This window comes from Saccopteryx bilineata, chromosome 8, assembly GCF_036850765.1.
Source record: "Saccopteryx bilineata isolate mSacBil1 chromosome 8, mSacBil1_pri_phased_curated, whole genome shotgun sequence".
In the NCBI taxonomy this organism is placed as follows: Eukaryota; Metazoa; Chordata; class Mammalia; order Chiroptera; family Emballonuridae; genus Saccopteryx; species Saccopteryx bilineata.
Window position 1 is genome coordinate 60,289,535 of NC_089497.1, and position 15,943 is coordinate 60,305,477.

At 43.3% G+C, this 15,943-nt stretch overlaps 1 protein-coding gene across 4 annotated transcripts in view; it reads left to right on the forward strand.

Annotated features, from left to right (window-relative positions):
• The window catches only part of ATP13A5 (ATPase 13A5), a 129,129-nt gene that overhangs the window by 54,616 nt on the left and 58,570 nt on the right, over positions 1–15,943 (forward strand). For all 4 annotated transcript variants that reach the window (XM_066241086.1, XM_066241090.1, XM_066241088.1 and 1 more), the window contains 5 exons: positions 1,367–1,537; positions 4,104–4,261; positions 7,545–7,733; positions 11,401–11,462; positions 13,279–13,429. In XM_066241086.1, the coding sequence (XP_066097183.1) occupies positions 1,367–1,537; positions 4,104–4,261; positions 7,545–7,733; positions 11,401–11,462; positions 13,279–13,429 (731 nt within the window). The remainder of the gene's footprint in view (positions 1–1,366; positions 1,538–4,103; positions 4,262–7,544; positions 7,734–11,400; positions 11,463–13,278; positions 13,430–15,943) is intronic.

Below are 15,943 nucleotides of genomic sequence, written 5' to 3' on the forward strand. Positions count from 1 at the left end.
ACAGCTAATCATTGTTACTACCATGAGTCAGACAGTGATTACCAATGAAGTCATTGGGACCTAGATGCAAGAGTCAAGAATGACTCAGTGAGGCACACACATGAGGAAAAAGTAGCAGGCCTTGGAGAATGATTTCATGAGAGAGTAGAGCCAAGTATGGGAAGAGGAAAAATTAGAAATAATTTTGGTATTATAAAGCTGTGATCTAGCAAAAGAGTGGTACCATAAAGAAATATGAAAGTCAAGAGGAAGTTTAAGGATGAAAATATTGGTATGGACTTTAGATATGTTGTGTTGGAGAAGCCAGTGGGATAGCCAGGTTGGGATGAACAGCCCACAATTGGGATGAGAGAACAAGAGCACGGGTGAGAGGCAAGATGAAGATAGGCATTACAGACTTATCTACATACTTAAGTGCTAATTCATGGGCTTAGAACTGAGAAGATAAAACCAGAAAGAGAAAAGAGAAGGTCCTGTCTTGTCATATTGGTTTCTATCTTTCACTCCCAGCTCCAAAAATACCATGAAGAATACTTCATAGATTTTATGAGGGCACCGTTTCTCATTCCTCTCTGTACTTGAACTGCTTACCTCTAGCCCCGTGTTCAATGTCCCGGACACCCTCACCTATCCAGTGCCCAGGGCACAGCGTGCTCTTTCTCTCACTTGGTCCACAAACACTTTTCTCTCCTTGATCCGGCTGGCCTTACTCTTCTTTGAAAATGTCATTTTTTCTTTGTCCGGGAAATCTTTCCTGATTCTCAGTGTAGGTGAGATCTTCGGATCACCTGGTACTACTATCAAAACATTTACCTAATTGTGTTTTAATTACTGACTGCTACTTTCTTATCTGGCTTCCTGAGCTTTATGAGGGCAGGATTTCTATCTGAATTGTTCATTATTATATCCCCAGCACTTAGAGCAGTGCCTAGTGCAGACTAAGCACTTAAAAATAGTTGTTGAATAAATGAACAAATGGACAGATGAATGGGTGGGTGAAAGGCAAATAATAACTATACACATGCTTTATAGCTGCTTTATTGTCTAGAATAGTGTTGGGCTTAAAGAACACCTGGGAAAATGATTGTGACAACTCTTTTTGCTAAAATGGGCTGTTTTAAAAATTATAGCAGCAAACTGTGTAGGCCAGGTATGAAAAAGATGGGCAGATTTTAAATGAATATTTGAAATATAATCAAGTGTACCACACCGGGCATCACCAGCATCCCTAAGAACAGCCATCTGCCTCAAGGGCTGGGCATTCAGACAGGATTAGCTGTGATTTGTATACTTTCTTGCAACTGGCAAGCGCCAACTCTAAATAACTAGAGTTCACACAGAATCAACAAAATACAATCTTCTTTAGGAGAAAGTATACCTGTTACAAAGACGCCGTTGCCTCGCGTGGAGGACAGCATGCCCTGGAAATCCCACAGTGCGGAGGACTATCGGAAGCATGTCCTCTTCTGCGGAACGGAAGTGATCCAAGTCAAGCCCCCCGGCCAGGGGCCAGTAAGAGCAGTCGTTTTGCAGACAGGTTAGTCTGTTTCACTTTTGTAAATTTAGTCTTTGATTGAAGTTGGGGGTGTGGGGGTTGGATTTAGGGGAATCTTGTTTAGGATTATGGAGTTTGCCACATTCTAGTAATGACAGCCACAGTCGTTTCTAATCAGGCTCTTATTATTCTCAATTAACACCATTTTCAACTGAATGATTCGTTGTTTAAAACCCTTGTAGATGATGAAGCAAATATAGGGATAAAGGAAATTTCCTCAAAGGCAAAACTGTGTTCCTGTTTTTTCTTGTGTCCATGGGCTTCTTCTCTTTTCTCCACCCATGCTAAATGATTGCCAAGGAAACAGTTTCAATCACTATCCCTTGAGGAAATTTTCCTTTCAAAGAGTTGTTTGCAAGGTTGTCACATCAAGGTCCCTGTTGGACACCTCCACCTGGGTTCCCACAGACATGACACCTCCAAGTCAAGGCTCTGAACGTGAACTCATTCTCTTCTATCGCTGCTTTCTGTTGACTCCATCACCATCTGGCTAGTGTGTCTTTCTTCCCTACCAACTAGGGAGCCACATCCTGTCTATTCCTGGGTCCTATCTACCTCTCCTTCACCCCCATTTTGTCCACATCTTCATCATATTTTGTCTAAAGTATAACAGAAATATTTTTTAGACTGTTCCCTTTCAACTTTCACCTCAAATATTTTTCTTATATTTTGTTCACATTCTCTCTAACCTATCCCTCAAATTATCACTGAGTCACATCTATAAAACACTACTTGAAGCAGCTTATGCACATCACGCTCAAAACCTTTTCAAGATTATTAGAAGTAATTTCAACCTTTCACGTGACGTTACATGGCCAACCCCTTGCACGATCTGTTCCTGCTCCGGTACTCACCCCTGACCTGTGTTTCTGCCACCTGACATAGTCACAGATCTAAAACTCATTTTGAACTTTGATATCTCTCTGCTCTTGTTTAAGCTATGATTCAATTGTTCTACCTGATTCTTTTCAAATTAAAAAAATTAAGTTTTGTTTAAAGTAGTCAGTGAGCAAGAGAACATCTCAAGCAGCTGATAAGCAGAAGCTAATGGGGTAGTGATCATGGAAACTGCCTGACCTGAGCTTGCGAAACGCTAAGGTAACAGGTGAGAGGAAACTCGGCTCCTTTTCTGCAAAGCCTGCAAAGCCTGTGTCAGGAGGCCAGGTGTTCATCAGGTAGAGGGACTAAGTCATGCTTTATACTTATAATACTGACTCATATCTAGAATATATAGTAGTCAACTTTAGATATTAATGAGTATCTACTAAGTGCTATGCACTGAGGGCTAAAGAAAAAAAAATCAGCCCTGGCCGGTTGGCTCAGTGGTAGAGCATCGGCCTGGCGTGCAGGAGTCCCGGGTTTAATTCCCGGCCAGGACACAAAGGAGAAGCGCCCGTCTGCTTCTCCACCCCTCCCCCTCTCCTTCCTCTCTGTCTCTCTCTTCCCCTCCCGCAGCCGAGGTTCCATTAGAGCAAAGATGGCCCAGGTGCTGAGGATGGCTCCATGGCCTCTGCCTCAGGTGCTAGAACAGCTCTAGATGCCACAGAGCACCACCCCAGAGGGGCAGAGCATTGCCTCCTGATGGGCATGCCGGGTGGATCCCGGTCGGGCGCATGCAGGAATCTGTCTGACTGCCTCCCTGTTTCCAGCTTCAAAAAAATGCAAAAAAAAAAAAAGAAAGAAAGAAAAAGAAAAAAAAATCATGAGATACTCTGTCCTTGAAGAGGATTTATGTTATGGTGCGGGGCACAGATGGGTTTTTAGGGAACTAAGACACGGAGCAGGAATAGATGTCATATGACCAAGTGTTATAGGGACTCCGAGAAGTAAACTGTTTTTGATATCAAGTATAAAAGTAGAACTCTGGAAACATTTGTTCAGTGAAGTGGCAGTTTTCTAGGATAGGAAAGATTTAACCCACCTTATCAGAGTGCTGGGAAGACATGTTAACTTGTGCCTGCAAGACACAGAAGAAGGAAAGCAAGAGAGACCAGTGAACAGTTAAGAGAGAAATTCGGCAAGGACAGGGTAGACCAGATTTAAGGGGACCTCAAATGCTCTGCCTAGAAATGTGAACTTTATTCTAAAAAATGGGGACTCTGGAAGGTTTTTGAGCATAAAAATTGCATGATCTGAGGCATATATATTTAAGTAATTACTTGCTTTGTGCTTTCCTCTTCTCGTAATTTCTATTATTTCCAACACATATTTGTGCTTTAAGGTCTTCTTGTCTCAGCAGCTCATTTTCTCTGGTCACCACATTTGCAGCTCCTTAACCTTCCTTTCCCCCAGCCCGCGCGTGAGTGTGGAGCCGCAGCATGAGCCCGTGAAAGCGTTTCCACCCAGAGCGAGAGAAGCTGAGCAGGGCTAAGTGAATGCTCTCTATCATTCCCAGGAATTATGAGGAAATGTAAATACATTGCAATGCTGTTTTCATTCTATATTGCAGTGACCCTCCTAATCAATCCTGAATTCAATGCAAACCATTTTGGGTTTGAGGGGAACTGTAGAAGAGGGCCTTTCTCTGCCTGTGATTCTCTTTATGTAGGTTACAATACAGCCAAAGGAGACCTGGTGCGATCCATCCTTTACCCCCGGCCTCTCAACTTCAAACTGTACAGTGATGCCTTCAAGTTCATAGTGTTCCTGGCCTGCCTTGGACTTGTGGGTTTTTTCTACGGCCTTGGTGTATATGTGTACCATGGAGTAAGTACTGGGGATAAGGTTTTCTAATGTCATAGTTTTTTCAAAGAGTTTGAGCTAATTCAAAAGGGTTAGATAAGGTCACTGTGCAGAGGCAGATTTAACGGAGGGTGCACTGGGCGCACACCCTGGGCCCCCACTTCTGAAGGGCCCTGCAAAATCTCAACTTTACATTTTTTTCTAATGTAAGGGGCCCAATATTTTCTTCTGCACCCGGGGCCTCAACCGACCTTAATCTGCCTCTGTTACTGCGAGTCCCATTATTCTGTAAATCAATGCTGTCCAATAGAGCTGGCTTAGATGATGGAAATGCTCTATACAGTATAGACACTGTCCGGTATAGAACAGTCCTTAACCACCTGTGCTTATTGAGCACTTGGGGTGTGGCTAGTGTCACCGAGGAAGTAAATTTTCTATTTTCATTAATTTTTTTAAGTAATTAGTTTAATTTTAAAATTAACTTAAATTTTAATAGCCATATGTGGGTAGTAAAAATTATATTGGATGGTGCAGCTATAAAGAGTTGCAAAGTTCTCAGCTCCTTCACTACTTGGAAGGGAGGGAGAGGTTATTGCATGTGTGGCTTTAGTGATACCCAAACTCAAATAGTCTCAGAAAAATTTTCTGTTTCTGAAGCCTGATCCGATGGGGAAGATTTAGTTAATCAGATTAGTGAGAAAAATGGGCATACTAATTTGAGTGAGCAAACACAAAGGAAGAAATGCACACTGGTCTTCTGGAACCAGCAAGCAATAAAGAGATTAAGCCTAGCAAGGTAGAAATAGATCCAATTAATGGAGCTCTTACTGCCATGCCTAGAAGTTTGGATTATTTGTGAGTGTTGACATATTTGAGTGTGTATATTGTCCAGAGCATGCCCAACATACCAAGTGGTCGACGAGTTGCCTCTGTGTTTTGTTCTGTTCTTAAATGAAAGTCAGTGTCTACTTTCATAGAGCTGCCTGCCGCATGGATCCCCACTTCTTTTTAAGCTTCAGGGTGTCTGTTTCATTTGGATGTGTCTCTAAATAGCTGTAATGGCTAGAGAGGAAAAAGTTGTCCCAAGTGACCTCTGAGGTCCTTTCTGATCCTGAGAGTCTAATGCTTTTGTGAACCACGCAGACATGCTGGGATCTTAGCAGGGTGGGCTCCTAGGAAGAAGAAAAAAAGTGAATAAAAGGAGTTAAACATAGGTGTGAAACTGGGGTGTGTGACCCAATTACAATACCCCAGCTGGTAGCATCAAGTACATTCTGTATGTGTGTTGAAGGGAGAGAAGGGTGAATATTGGTGGGCAAAACACACAAGAATTTCTAGGCAATGTTCCCGCTCTCCCTTGAGTTCTGAGTAGTCATTTCAATCTGATATAAGTTCCTAGAGAGCATGTCTAGAAGAAGCCAGGACATATTGGCACCAGGAGGATGGACCCTGAGAGAGCTAGGCAAACTGTCAAAGCCAGTGGGGCTGAACTTGGAGACAGTGTACCGGTTTCATCTGGGAAGCAGGAGTGTTGATCAGGAAAACAAGCGTAAACTCCTCTCCTGTGGACCAGTAGAAGCTGGCAGTAATAGGGAAGGCAGGTTTCCTGAGCAGGACTCAACATCGAATATGTACCAAAGCAGCAAAGCTGATTGCAGACTCCATCTTCTCGGGGGTCAAAGCCCGGGTAGCTGTTGGCTGCCTCTACCTGCTCTGGCTCAGGGTTAGAGAGGGCTGAGTCCTCAGGGTCAAAGCTCCTCTGTGGCTGTGGGTGGCAAAAGCAGGGAATGATGGCTTTTGCGATAAACCAAGGTCTGACCAAAGATGAATCTAGCAGCCATTGCTACTGAACTTGAATCTGTGATTTCAGTACTCAAAAGAGGACTTTATGCCCAAAATTATGATTATTTCATGAAAACCCAGGCAAAGTTGTAAAGGACAAAGCCATTAATATCTGGAGCATGAGAAAAATAAAACAAGCCACCCTGTGATTTGGTCTTGGCCCTGCCCTTATCAGCCCTGTGAACTTCTTGAGACTTGCCTGGAATCTTGGCTCTATGAGAACTGGCTTAATAATATAACACATTGGTTACAGGTTTGTGCCCTGGAGTACGACAGACTCGAGTTCAGACCATCACCATTTAACTAGCATGTGGTCTTCGAAAAGTTTTTTAATATTTTAAGCCTTGACTTCCTCACTTGTTAAGTACTTAAGAAAAAATAATTTTTAAGTACTTGGTAAGTACTTAAGAAAATATATTTCCACCATTAGGTTATTATGGAGTAACTAAGTAATGTATGCGGCCTAACACAGTGCCCGTTCTTGAGTGCGAGTCCAGGGAGAGCAAGCTGCTGCTTAGTTGGCTTCCCTATAGCAGTTAGGATTTGCTGAGATGTTGGCAGACTCTTGGTCACAGTTTTCATCAAGTTGCTGTTCATTCAGTGCATGTGCTGAGTACCTCATCTCTGTCAAAAATGGTACTGAACTCTGTCCAGAGATGAGTAAGATAAATTCAAAGATGAATAAGCTACAGTAGGCTAGAGGAAGAAAGAGATATATCATCCAAGAGTCAAGCCACTGTGTGAAATGTTACAACTCAAGATTAGTCCCACTGCCTTGGGAGTCCTGTGGGTGTAGAGGGTTGAGAAGGAACGGGCACGCTGAGAGGAAGGAATGCTCAGTGGAGAGATACCGAGTCAGAACAGGGCATGGAGGGTGTGGTGAGAGGGTCAGCCTCCTTTGTCCTGCAGTAGAGACAGTCTGTTCATTCCCTTGGCGCAGCCAGGAGAACTCTCAGCTTTACCAAAACAGTTGGCTCACTAAAAATAGTGTGAGGCCCTGGCCAGTTGGTTCAGTGGTAGAGCATCAGCCTAGTGTGTGGATGTCCTGGGTTTGATTCCCGGTCAGGGCACACAGGAGAAGCGCCCATCTGCTTCTCTATCCTCCCTCTCGCTTCTCTCTCTCTCTCTCTCTTTTCCTCCCCTTCCTATAGCCAAAGCTCTAGTAAGTTAGCCCTAGGTGCTGAGGATGGCTCCATGGCCTCTGCCTCAGGCACTAATAAATGGCTTGGTTGCTGAGCAACTGTGTAACTCCAGATGGGCAGAGCATCGCCCCTTATTGGGCTTTCCGGGCTGACCCCCGTCGGGGCGCATGGAGGAGTCTGTCTCTGCCTCCCCTCCTCTCACTAAAAAAAACCAAAAAAGAACAATCTGAGTTTCTCAAACTCCCGAGATGTGGCAAGAGCTGGGGCCAGGGAGGTGCCAGCCTGCTCTGTGCGGCCAACCTGTATGTGCTTTCCCTCCCCAGGTCTCTCCGGGAGAAACCGCAGCCATGGCTCTGCTCCTCCTCACCGTGACCGTCCCTCCGGTGCTGCCGGCTGCCCTGACCACAGGCATCATGTACGCACAGAAGAGGCTGGCGAAAAAGAAGATCTTCTGTATCTCCCCCCAGAGGATCAATATGTGTGGGCAGATAAACCTCGTGTGCTTTGACAAAGTATGAGCTAATCTGGGCTGGCAGTGAACGGTTTTAAGGCACCACAGAGCTGGGAAGGGCCTCAGAGAAATGTCCGGTCTGGCGTACTCGCTTTATGGATAGGTACACTGAGGCCAGAGGAGGCCACAGATGGAGCTTGTGTGAGATCACGTTCCAGAAGCCTGTTTTACCGAGTCCTGAGGAAGTGGGGTTAGCCATCACATCAAGGATTTCTTTTCTCTGAAATTTAATATTTTTTGTTCCTGTTTTGGGTTTCAAAACAATCTCTTACTGTAACAACTTCTAGGACTGACTGGCTTTTTCAAGTAAAATGTATGAGGGACATTTCGGTTTCCTGGGGTGCTTTGTGAACAGAGTCCTTCCTCCTCCTCTGCCTCTGCTGAGGAAAGGGAGGGAGTGGACAACGGCCCGTGCTACATGCTTCGGCCTTTCTTTCTCCTTTGCCCTCTGGGTGATCTGGACTCAGGACAGGGGAAGGTTGTCTCTGTGCTTCAGGCCCTGGAAAGGGGGCAGAGGGGTAGAGGGTTCAGAAGGGACACACTCCTGCTGAGCAGGTCCTGAGACCTCTTCTTTCTCCTATAGAGGACCTGGTGGGACTGCAATGTCAGCTGCCCGCTGCTCTGGCCCCACCCCTCAGCCCAGACAGGTCGGTTAACTGCTATAACACCGTGAGCCTGGCCTCTTCCCTCCAGGTCTTCAGTTTATTTGCATTTGAATAATTGATAAAAAGCTTGGCCACTTTTTAATTAAACCATATTGGCAGAGAGCCCCATTAATGAGATGTTCCTAGCTCTTGGGAAGTTCATCATGTGTCTGAGGAAGCAGGTCAATGGAAGTGTAGACAACGAGAATGCAGTGAGGTGAGTGCTTGATGCAGGTATGGACAAAGCAGCGAGGTGCAGCTACCTGCCACAGGTGGTCACTTCTGAGCTTGGTTTTGGTTGCTAAACAGGTGGGCTCAGGGATCAGAGCTGAGCAGCTCAGAAACAGGGATGTGAGGGCCTGCAGTGGGGGGAGGGGTCAGGTTCCCTGGGGTGTGGCTGGAATGTGTGCTCTCTGGTGGGGAATGCAGCTGGAGAGGAGGAGGAGCCCTGTTGCTCAGGGCCTGGTGTGCCCAGGCTGAGGAGTGGGGCCTTGTCGTGAAGCAAATGGGGGCCCTTTTCACTTTGCAAGACCAGCGACATTTTTATAGGTGTGCTTTAGTTGTTACAACTGGGGGATAAAAGGGAGATAAAACTGAAGAAGGAGGCTATCTGAGGGCAACTGAAGAGCTCTCTCCTGTCGTCAATAATGGGGGCAAGAATGGGGAGTAGAGGACAACCTGGAGAGAGGCTATGAGCTGACCTGATACCTCTTCATCTCCAATTAGAAATGGCATAGCTCTTAGATTATTTTAGTTCTATTCTTTTTTAATTTCCTTAGGCAAAGGAAGTCCTCTATTCCTACCAATGAGGAACCATTGGTGTTAACAATAGCTTCCTTGCAAAGTCTGGGCCAGATAACAGCTCTTTGGATAGTTTCTGATAGGGATTCCCACTACTTACTCAAAGGCCTCTCTAGTGTCCAAAAGGCAGATATATAAAATATGTTCATTATGTATGTGGCTGTTTCTAAAGCTAATTCTCAGCAGGGTGATTGTTTTACTTCCCATAGAAACCTCTTCCTCCCCATCCTCATGTGCTCCTGTGTTAGTCTGTATTAGGGACCACTCCAAAGCATGCTTGGCCAAACTCTGGTGGCATGGTGGCATGTTATAGTGCAAAGATATCTTGATTGGCAATTAGCAAAATAAGACATCTAATCTTGCATTTGAAACTAAGTTTCTGGGTGACTTTTAAGATGAGAAGATTGAACTACAATTATCTCTTTATAGCTTTCACATTATAAAGCTCTAACAGGGTGATGTTGGAATAAAGCACTACATTTAATTGAATTTCCATCTAGTGCTATTTCAATATAAAAGATATTTACCACTGGGTTGCTGAGAGTTACATTTCCCATGTATAACTCTGGTTGACATTGGTTTGTTGAAAGTTCTCTAAATCAAGTGCTCTTTTCTGTTCAGTGCAGGCCAAGCCTGGGCTAGTATTTATGTAAGAAGTTTTCTTTTTATTATATTTTATTCTTTTCAGAATCTCAACTATAATTTAGGGTGTTTTTTTTCTAGTTTATGGTCAGTTTTATGGGATAATGGTCATTTCTACACAGATAAAATAACACGGTCCCCTTTCTGTTTGCTGCCATATCATCTGTTTTCATGTTCAAAATATTAATGTTTCAAAACATAATCTAATTGCCACGAAGGCTTCTCTGTTTGGATTAAGTTGCTAAATGCTTTTGAAGTGGAACAACTCAAGGGGATTAGCAAACACACAGGTTGGGACCCTTTATAAAATGCAGGAGGGAAATGAAACAAATAGCTCTTCTTGTTGTTCTTCAAGGAATATCACATACAAGCAGGTTAGCTTTCTATAAGGTCTAATAAAACAAAGATTTCTTAATTCTTTAATCTGGAGACAGGTATGAGCTTTGTCCTTTCACAGGCTTTGCCAAAGTCATTTAGCATTTGTTTGACTGTAGATGGCTGGATTGGTTCTTTCTCTCCAATTTACAGGCCATAATGCCCAGATACTTCTTCATTCACTTGTAATCTGAGGCTGTCTCTACCCTATTTACTCAGTTGTAAGAATAGAAAGCAGTGTGAGTACTTCACTGTAGAGCACTATGCTAATGTGGTCCACAGTAATGAGAGAAGATGTCATTTAATAGAACACTAGAAAATTCAGTGTCTTATACAGAGATGACTTTTATAAAGTACTGGCAGAGACCTGGGTGTAGTGTTAAACGACACCTGGTGCTGCTTTGCTATGCCTTGACGGTGTTGACACAGCATAGCCAGCTCCTTATGCTGAATGGTTGCCAGGCAGGCGTGCAGCCGCTAGCCTACCTAGTAAAAACGTTGTGAGCCATAATTAATGATCAACTGTGAAGCAATGAGCAAATTAAAAGTCTCTGATTATCTTTAGTTCTATTTTGGATTCTCTGTTACATTTTCTGATACTCTTCCATAATACAGCAAATCCAACCTCCCCCCTATTTTCCTCTTGATCTAACAGTAAAACCCATTCATAGGGCATTGGTGATAATTTATTTAGCACTTTGTTGCTCTTTTTTAGTCTCAAAGCCCTTTATCAACATTTAATCATCAATCTGGAAAGTCACCCATGTCACCCATGTTTTAGAGAATTGTGTGAACCAGATGGCAGACTGTGAACTAAACAGTCTTAGAAAGCAAGAAAAAAATTCTGAGCTCTGTTTCAGAAAGAAAGCAAGTGCCAACTAAAAGTCAAAGCTGGTTCCTATTAGACTAGAACCCCTCTCAACTAAGTCAAAACATTACCAAACAAAAAGCAAGACGCTTCCGTTCTGTTGGAATGGTAATTCGAATCATCTAATTATCAACACGGTCTTTTGGGAATCCTTTGTCACCTGCTGGACGTTTCTTTCAGGTGCCCTTCTCCCATTTAATAGTTGATGCTTACAAAGAAAAGGTCTTTGGACAACAAGATCTGCTTTAAATTCTTGGGAGCTTGGTTTTTATGTAAATCAAGATATAACTAAAAGCTCTAAATCTTATGCTAAAATAAATTCTATTTTTTTTCACCAGACTGGCACTCTTACAGAAGATGGGCTGGACCTCTGGGGGACTGTCCCTACTGCTGACAACTGGTAGGCACCTTAGTGGGAAGGAATTTGTGATTGTAGAGGCTGCCTTGGTGCTATTCAAAGATATCCTTCCAGTATTGAGGGATAATGTCACATAAAATATGTACATTAATTGACTGGAACCAGTTCCTATTAAATGAGTTCTAATTTCAGAATCAGGCAGGGATAGTAGGCCTTGAAACTCCACATGAAAAATGGAATAGAATGAGGTAGATGATTAAGGAGTTGAAGAAATGAAACAAAGAAGCAAAAAGTGAAATCAGAACCGTGTTTCATTAAGAACTGCAAAGACTTTCTGGGCAGCTAGGGTGGTGGGGGATCCTGAAAAGAAGAGCTCCATCTCTTCCCTTAGAGTTCACACTTTAGGAAGATAAAAAGGTGCAAATGCACCTGCTTTCGGTATGCAACACAGCCTGTGAACAGGGTTTCTAGTAAGGCACAAATATCAAAATGGAGAAGAAGAAGTAATAATAATTGCTTGACATAATATACAGTCCTGGTTTTTATAATAGCATAGTGGATAAAAGGTGGGAACTAATTTTGAAAATGAGTGGATCTAGCTCAGTTGCCCGGTAACATAGCAACACCCCAGATGGACAGAGCATCCATCGCCTCACAGGGGGCTTGCCAGATGGACCCCAGTTGGGGCATATGTCTTTCTCTCGGCCTCCCGTGCTCTCAATTTTAAAAAAGGGAAAAAAGAAAATGAGTGGATCAAGGAAAAGCACCTGAATGAGACAGCATTTAAGACAGGTTTTGAAGGGTATATGGCACTGGGGAGGTGAGGGGACAATCACAGAGACGCTTGCTTTAGAACAGAGCAAGAGGGGGAAGGAGTGTCTCTCCCCAGAAAGTCTTGGAACATCTCAACCCTTCTCTGTGAGGCTGAGACCTGCCTTCTCAGTCTGAGTGGAGAGGCATCTGCTCCTAAGCTCTGGGTACCCTGCCTTGGCTCCCAACAGTGACTGAGGCTGCTGTCATTGAAGGGCTCATGGTGAGGGGGGGCAGGCACAGTACTGGCACAGAGTAACAACAGGCAGGAAGTGCAACGTTGCAGAAAATCCTTGGTCTGGGCCTCAGTGAACTACCTGGGCTCTAAGCCCTATGCCTGCATCTCTGCCCCTGGCTGCTTAGATGCCCTGGCCAGGTTTTTGTGCAGGGCCTCTGTTGGTCAGAGTCATGAAAAAGAAAAAGGATGTTTGCAATTTCCACCCTGCCTCTCTCTCTCTCTCTTGCCCCTAATACTCTGAAAATTTCTGAAAAGTACAAACAACTAGATACAATTACTACTTAACTCTAAGATTGGAGGAAAGAATAGCTGTGAGAAACCTGGCAAAGTCCCTGTGATTCTATGTGCTGAAACTACAGTATTGATTAACCAGAAGCAAACTGTGGAAGAGGAAATTTACATTCATCTCAAAGGAGGGTTTTATGAAGAGTAACCTGCAGGCAAAATACTCCCCTTAGAAAATGAGGAAGCTGAGTGAGCTGATAATCTGCAAACTCCCCAAGGGCTCAAAGGCAGGGCAATACCTGTGCAGGTATAGACAGAGCGGCAAGTTTAACTTGGCTCTGGAAAAGTCGTGCATAAAGACCCTGAAAAGAGTGGAATCTGTATGGTAACATAGAACTGGAGCAGACAGGGCCTTGACTACCAGGCTCAGGAGTTTGGACAGGATCACACAGGGCAAGGGGAGCTGTTGGAGGTGTTCAGCATTGGGGCTAGATATCATTGAAGCTCGATGTGAAGACTTAAGGGGCACAGTGTGCAAAATGATTTTGTTGAAAACCCTAACTTATTAATCATCTTGTCCACCAGTTTTCAGGCAGTTCACAGCTTCACCTCGGGCAAGGCTTTGGCGTGGAGCCCTCTGTGTGCCGCCATGGCCAGCTGCCACTCTCTGATCCTTCTGGATGGGACCATCCAGGGAGACCCTCTGGACCTCAAGATGTTTGAGGGCACTGCCTGGGTAAGGTGACAGTTTATTGCTTCAACTGAATAAGGAAAACTTGAAGTAATCTTTACTGGGAATGCTAAAGCTTTTCTAACTTTGGTTGAAACCCAGAAAAGATTAATAATAAGGCACACAGAAAGCCTGACCCTACCTGAATTTCCCAACCTCTGTGCCCAATAACTCTGTTAATGAGTGCAACATGAAATAAAGTTCCATGATCAAATAAATTTGCGAACTGCTGTTTAAACAAAGTTATTATAAATCAACCTGACCAGGCGGTGGTGCAGTGGATAGAGCGTCGGACTGGGATGCAGAGGACCCGGGTTCAAGACCCCGAGGTCGCCAGCTTGAGTGCGGGCTCATCTGGTTTGAGGAAAAGCCCACTAGCTTAAATCCAAAGTCGCTGGCTCCAGCAAGGGGTTACTTGGTCCGCTGAAGGCCCGCGGTCAAGGCACATATGAGAAAGCAATCAATGAACAACTAAGGTGTTGCAACGCGCAATGAAAAACTAATGATTGATGCTTCTCATCTCTCTGTTCCTGTCTGTCTGTCCCTGTCTATCCCTCTCTCTGACTCACTCTCTGTCTCTGTAAAAAATAAATAAATAAATAAAATTTAAACAAAGTTAAATCAATTTTTTAACTGCAGGATTTCTTTAATATACTGTGGTGCATTGTGAATATTCAAGAGAGACTATAAAATGCCTCATTTAGCAAACCTGTTTGACCACATGCAAATATGATGTATATGTTTGCTCACTTATAGTTTGCATTGGGTGTGGGGGACAGGCTGTAAGCAGGCAAGGTCCTTATAACCTAAGGCTAGTTTTAAGACTAAGCCTTTACCACCCTTTTAATACTAAGATCTTCTCAACACTAAGCTTTTCCCCACACCTTTTTGACTGTTGCATGATATAGGGTGGTACACTCTTATGAGGAATCTCATTTATGCCTCAGAAAAGTGACTTTTATCAGAGACTTCCTTATTTGTACATTGGCTTACAAGCTTTAATTTCTACACTATAAAATAAGGGAGACCAGGGGCTCTCTCTCTTGGTTCCTGAAATTAGCATTGCAGAAGAGAGGCAGCCAAGATGGCGGAGTGCTGAAGGTGAAGCCAGTTTGTGCAGAGTTTGTACAGAAAGTTTGAAGAAGGAGATGGGGAACAGAAGTGAATAAGTCTGCTGAGGTAGAAACCTTTGATTCTAGGAATACTTGGATAAGTCAGTGGCTTTGGGAGCCCTGAATGGAAAGGGAAGTGTTTTCCCACTGTGTGTATTTTCTCGCCTGCCAGGTGCAAGCTAGGATTAAAAGTAATGGCTCACCAGTTCTTGGCTTTGTGGTTTCATTACCATCTGTCTAAATCAAATGTGAACCTGCATGGGCCAGGCAGCTGTAATGTTGGCTGTGGCTACTGGCCATACACCACAGAAACCATATTGATAGGCCAAAACATGTTTTAGAGAAAACTATTTTTTAAAATATTCTCAGAGAAACAATAGACTAAAGCAGTGCTAATATAGTGACCACTTATCACATATAGCTAATGAACATTAATAGTTATTCAACTGATATACTATTTTTTTTTGTTTTATTTACTTAAACTTAAATAGCTATAAGTGGTTAGTAGTTACTGTATTAGATAGCACAGATTTATACACCTAACTGGAGGGCAACTGGTTCAATTTTCTGAGCTGAGTGTGAATGACAATTAAAGGTCATACACCTACCCTGGCTGCTGTCATGCCAAGGTGGGAAGACCTCTCGACTCTGCTATTCTCTGGATGTGTGACCCCAAATTCAGAATTGAGACCCTGAGCTGTACCTCATCCACGCATTTGAGGTAACAAAGCCTCACTCATGGACTCGTGGTGACTAATGAGACAATGAGCCTAAAAGGGTCTTGTGGACAGTCCTCAATAAATGGAAGGTATTAATTAATGAATGAATCAGTTATTTACATTCTGTGATCCTCCAAAAAAATGGTTCTAAAGCTACTTAAATGATACATCAAATACAAGACAGCATTTTAAACAGAGCTGTAAAGAAATGGAAGCAAGTGATTGTAGGAACATGAAGTACATCTCATAAAAATGTTCGTTTAAAGATGTACAATAGGAAAATTGCAACTTTCTAGAGGTCAAAGTAATAAAAGAAGAAACCTGATAAACAGGGAAATTTTTGGTATTAGTAAGTTATAATCAGAGCATTTGTTTTGGAGAAATTTTTGACATCAAGAAAAAACAGTAGTCACTTCCTGGATCTTAATGGAGAGGAATCAGTGCAATTATAAGTGATGTCTTACCAGCATCACTAGAGTTGACACAATAAGGAGTTACACAGGACCATTATTATTATATGTGACTTTGATCCTGGTTCCAGTAGTGCCCACTTTTCTATCAGAGGAGGGTTGATCTATCTACATACATGACAGACAAGTTAGGGGCTAGTGTGGGAACATAAATCTGTAATAGTAGCTTTGTGAGAACTGTTTTTAAGAACAGTTATATCCACCCCAAACAAAGCATAA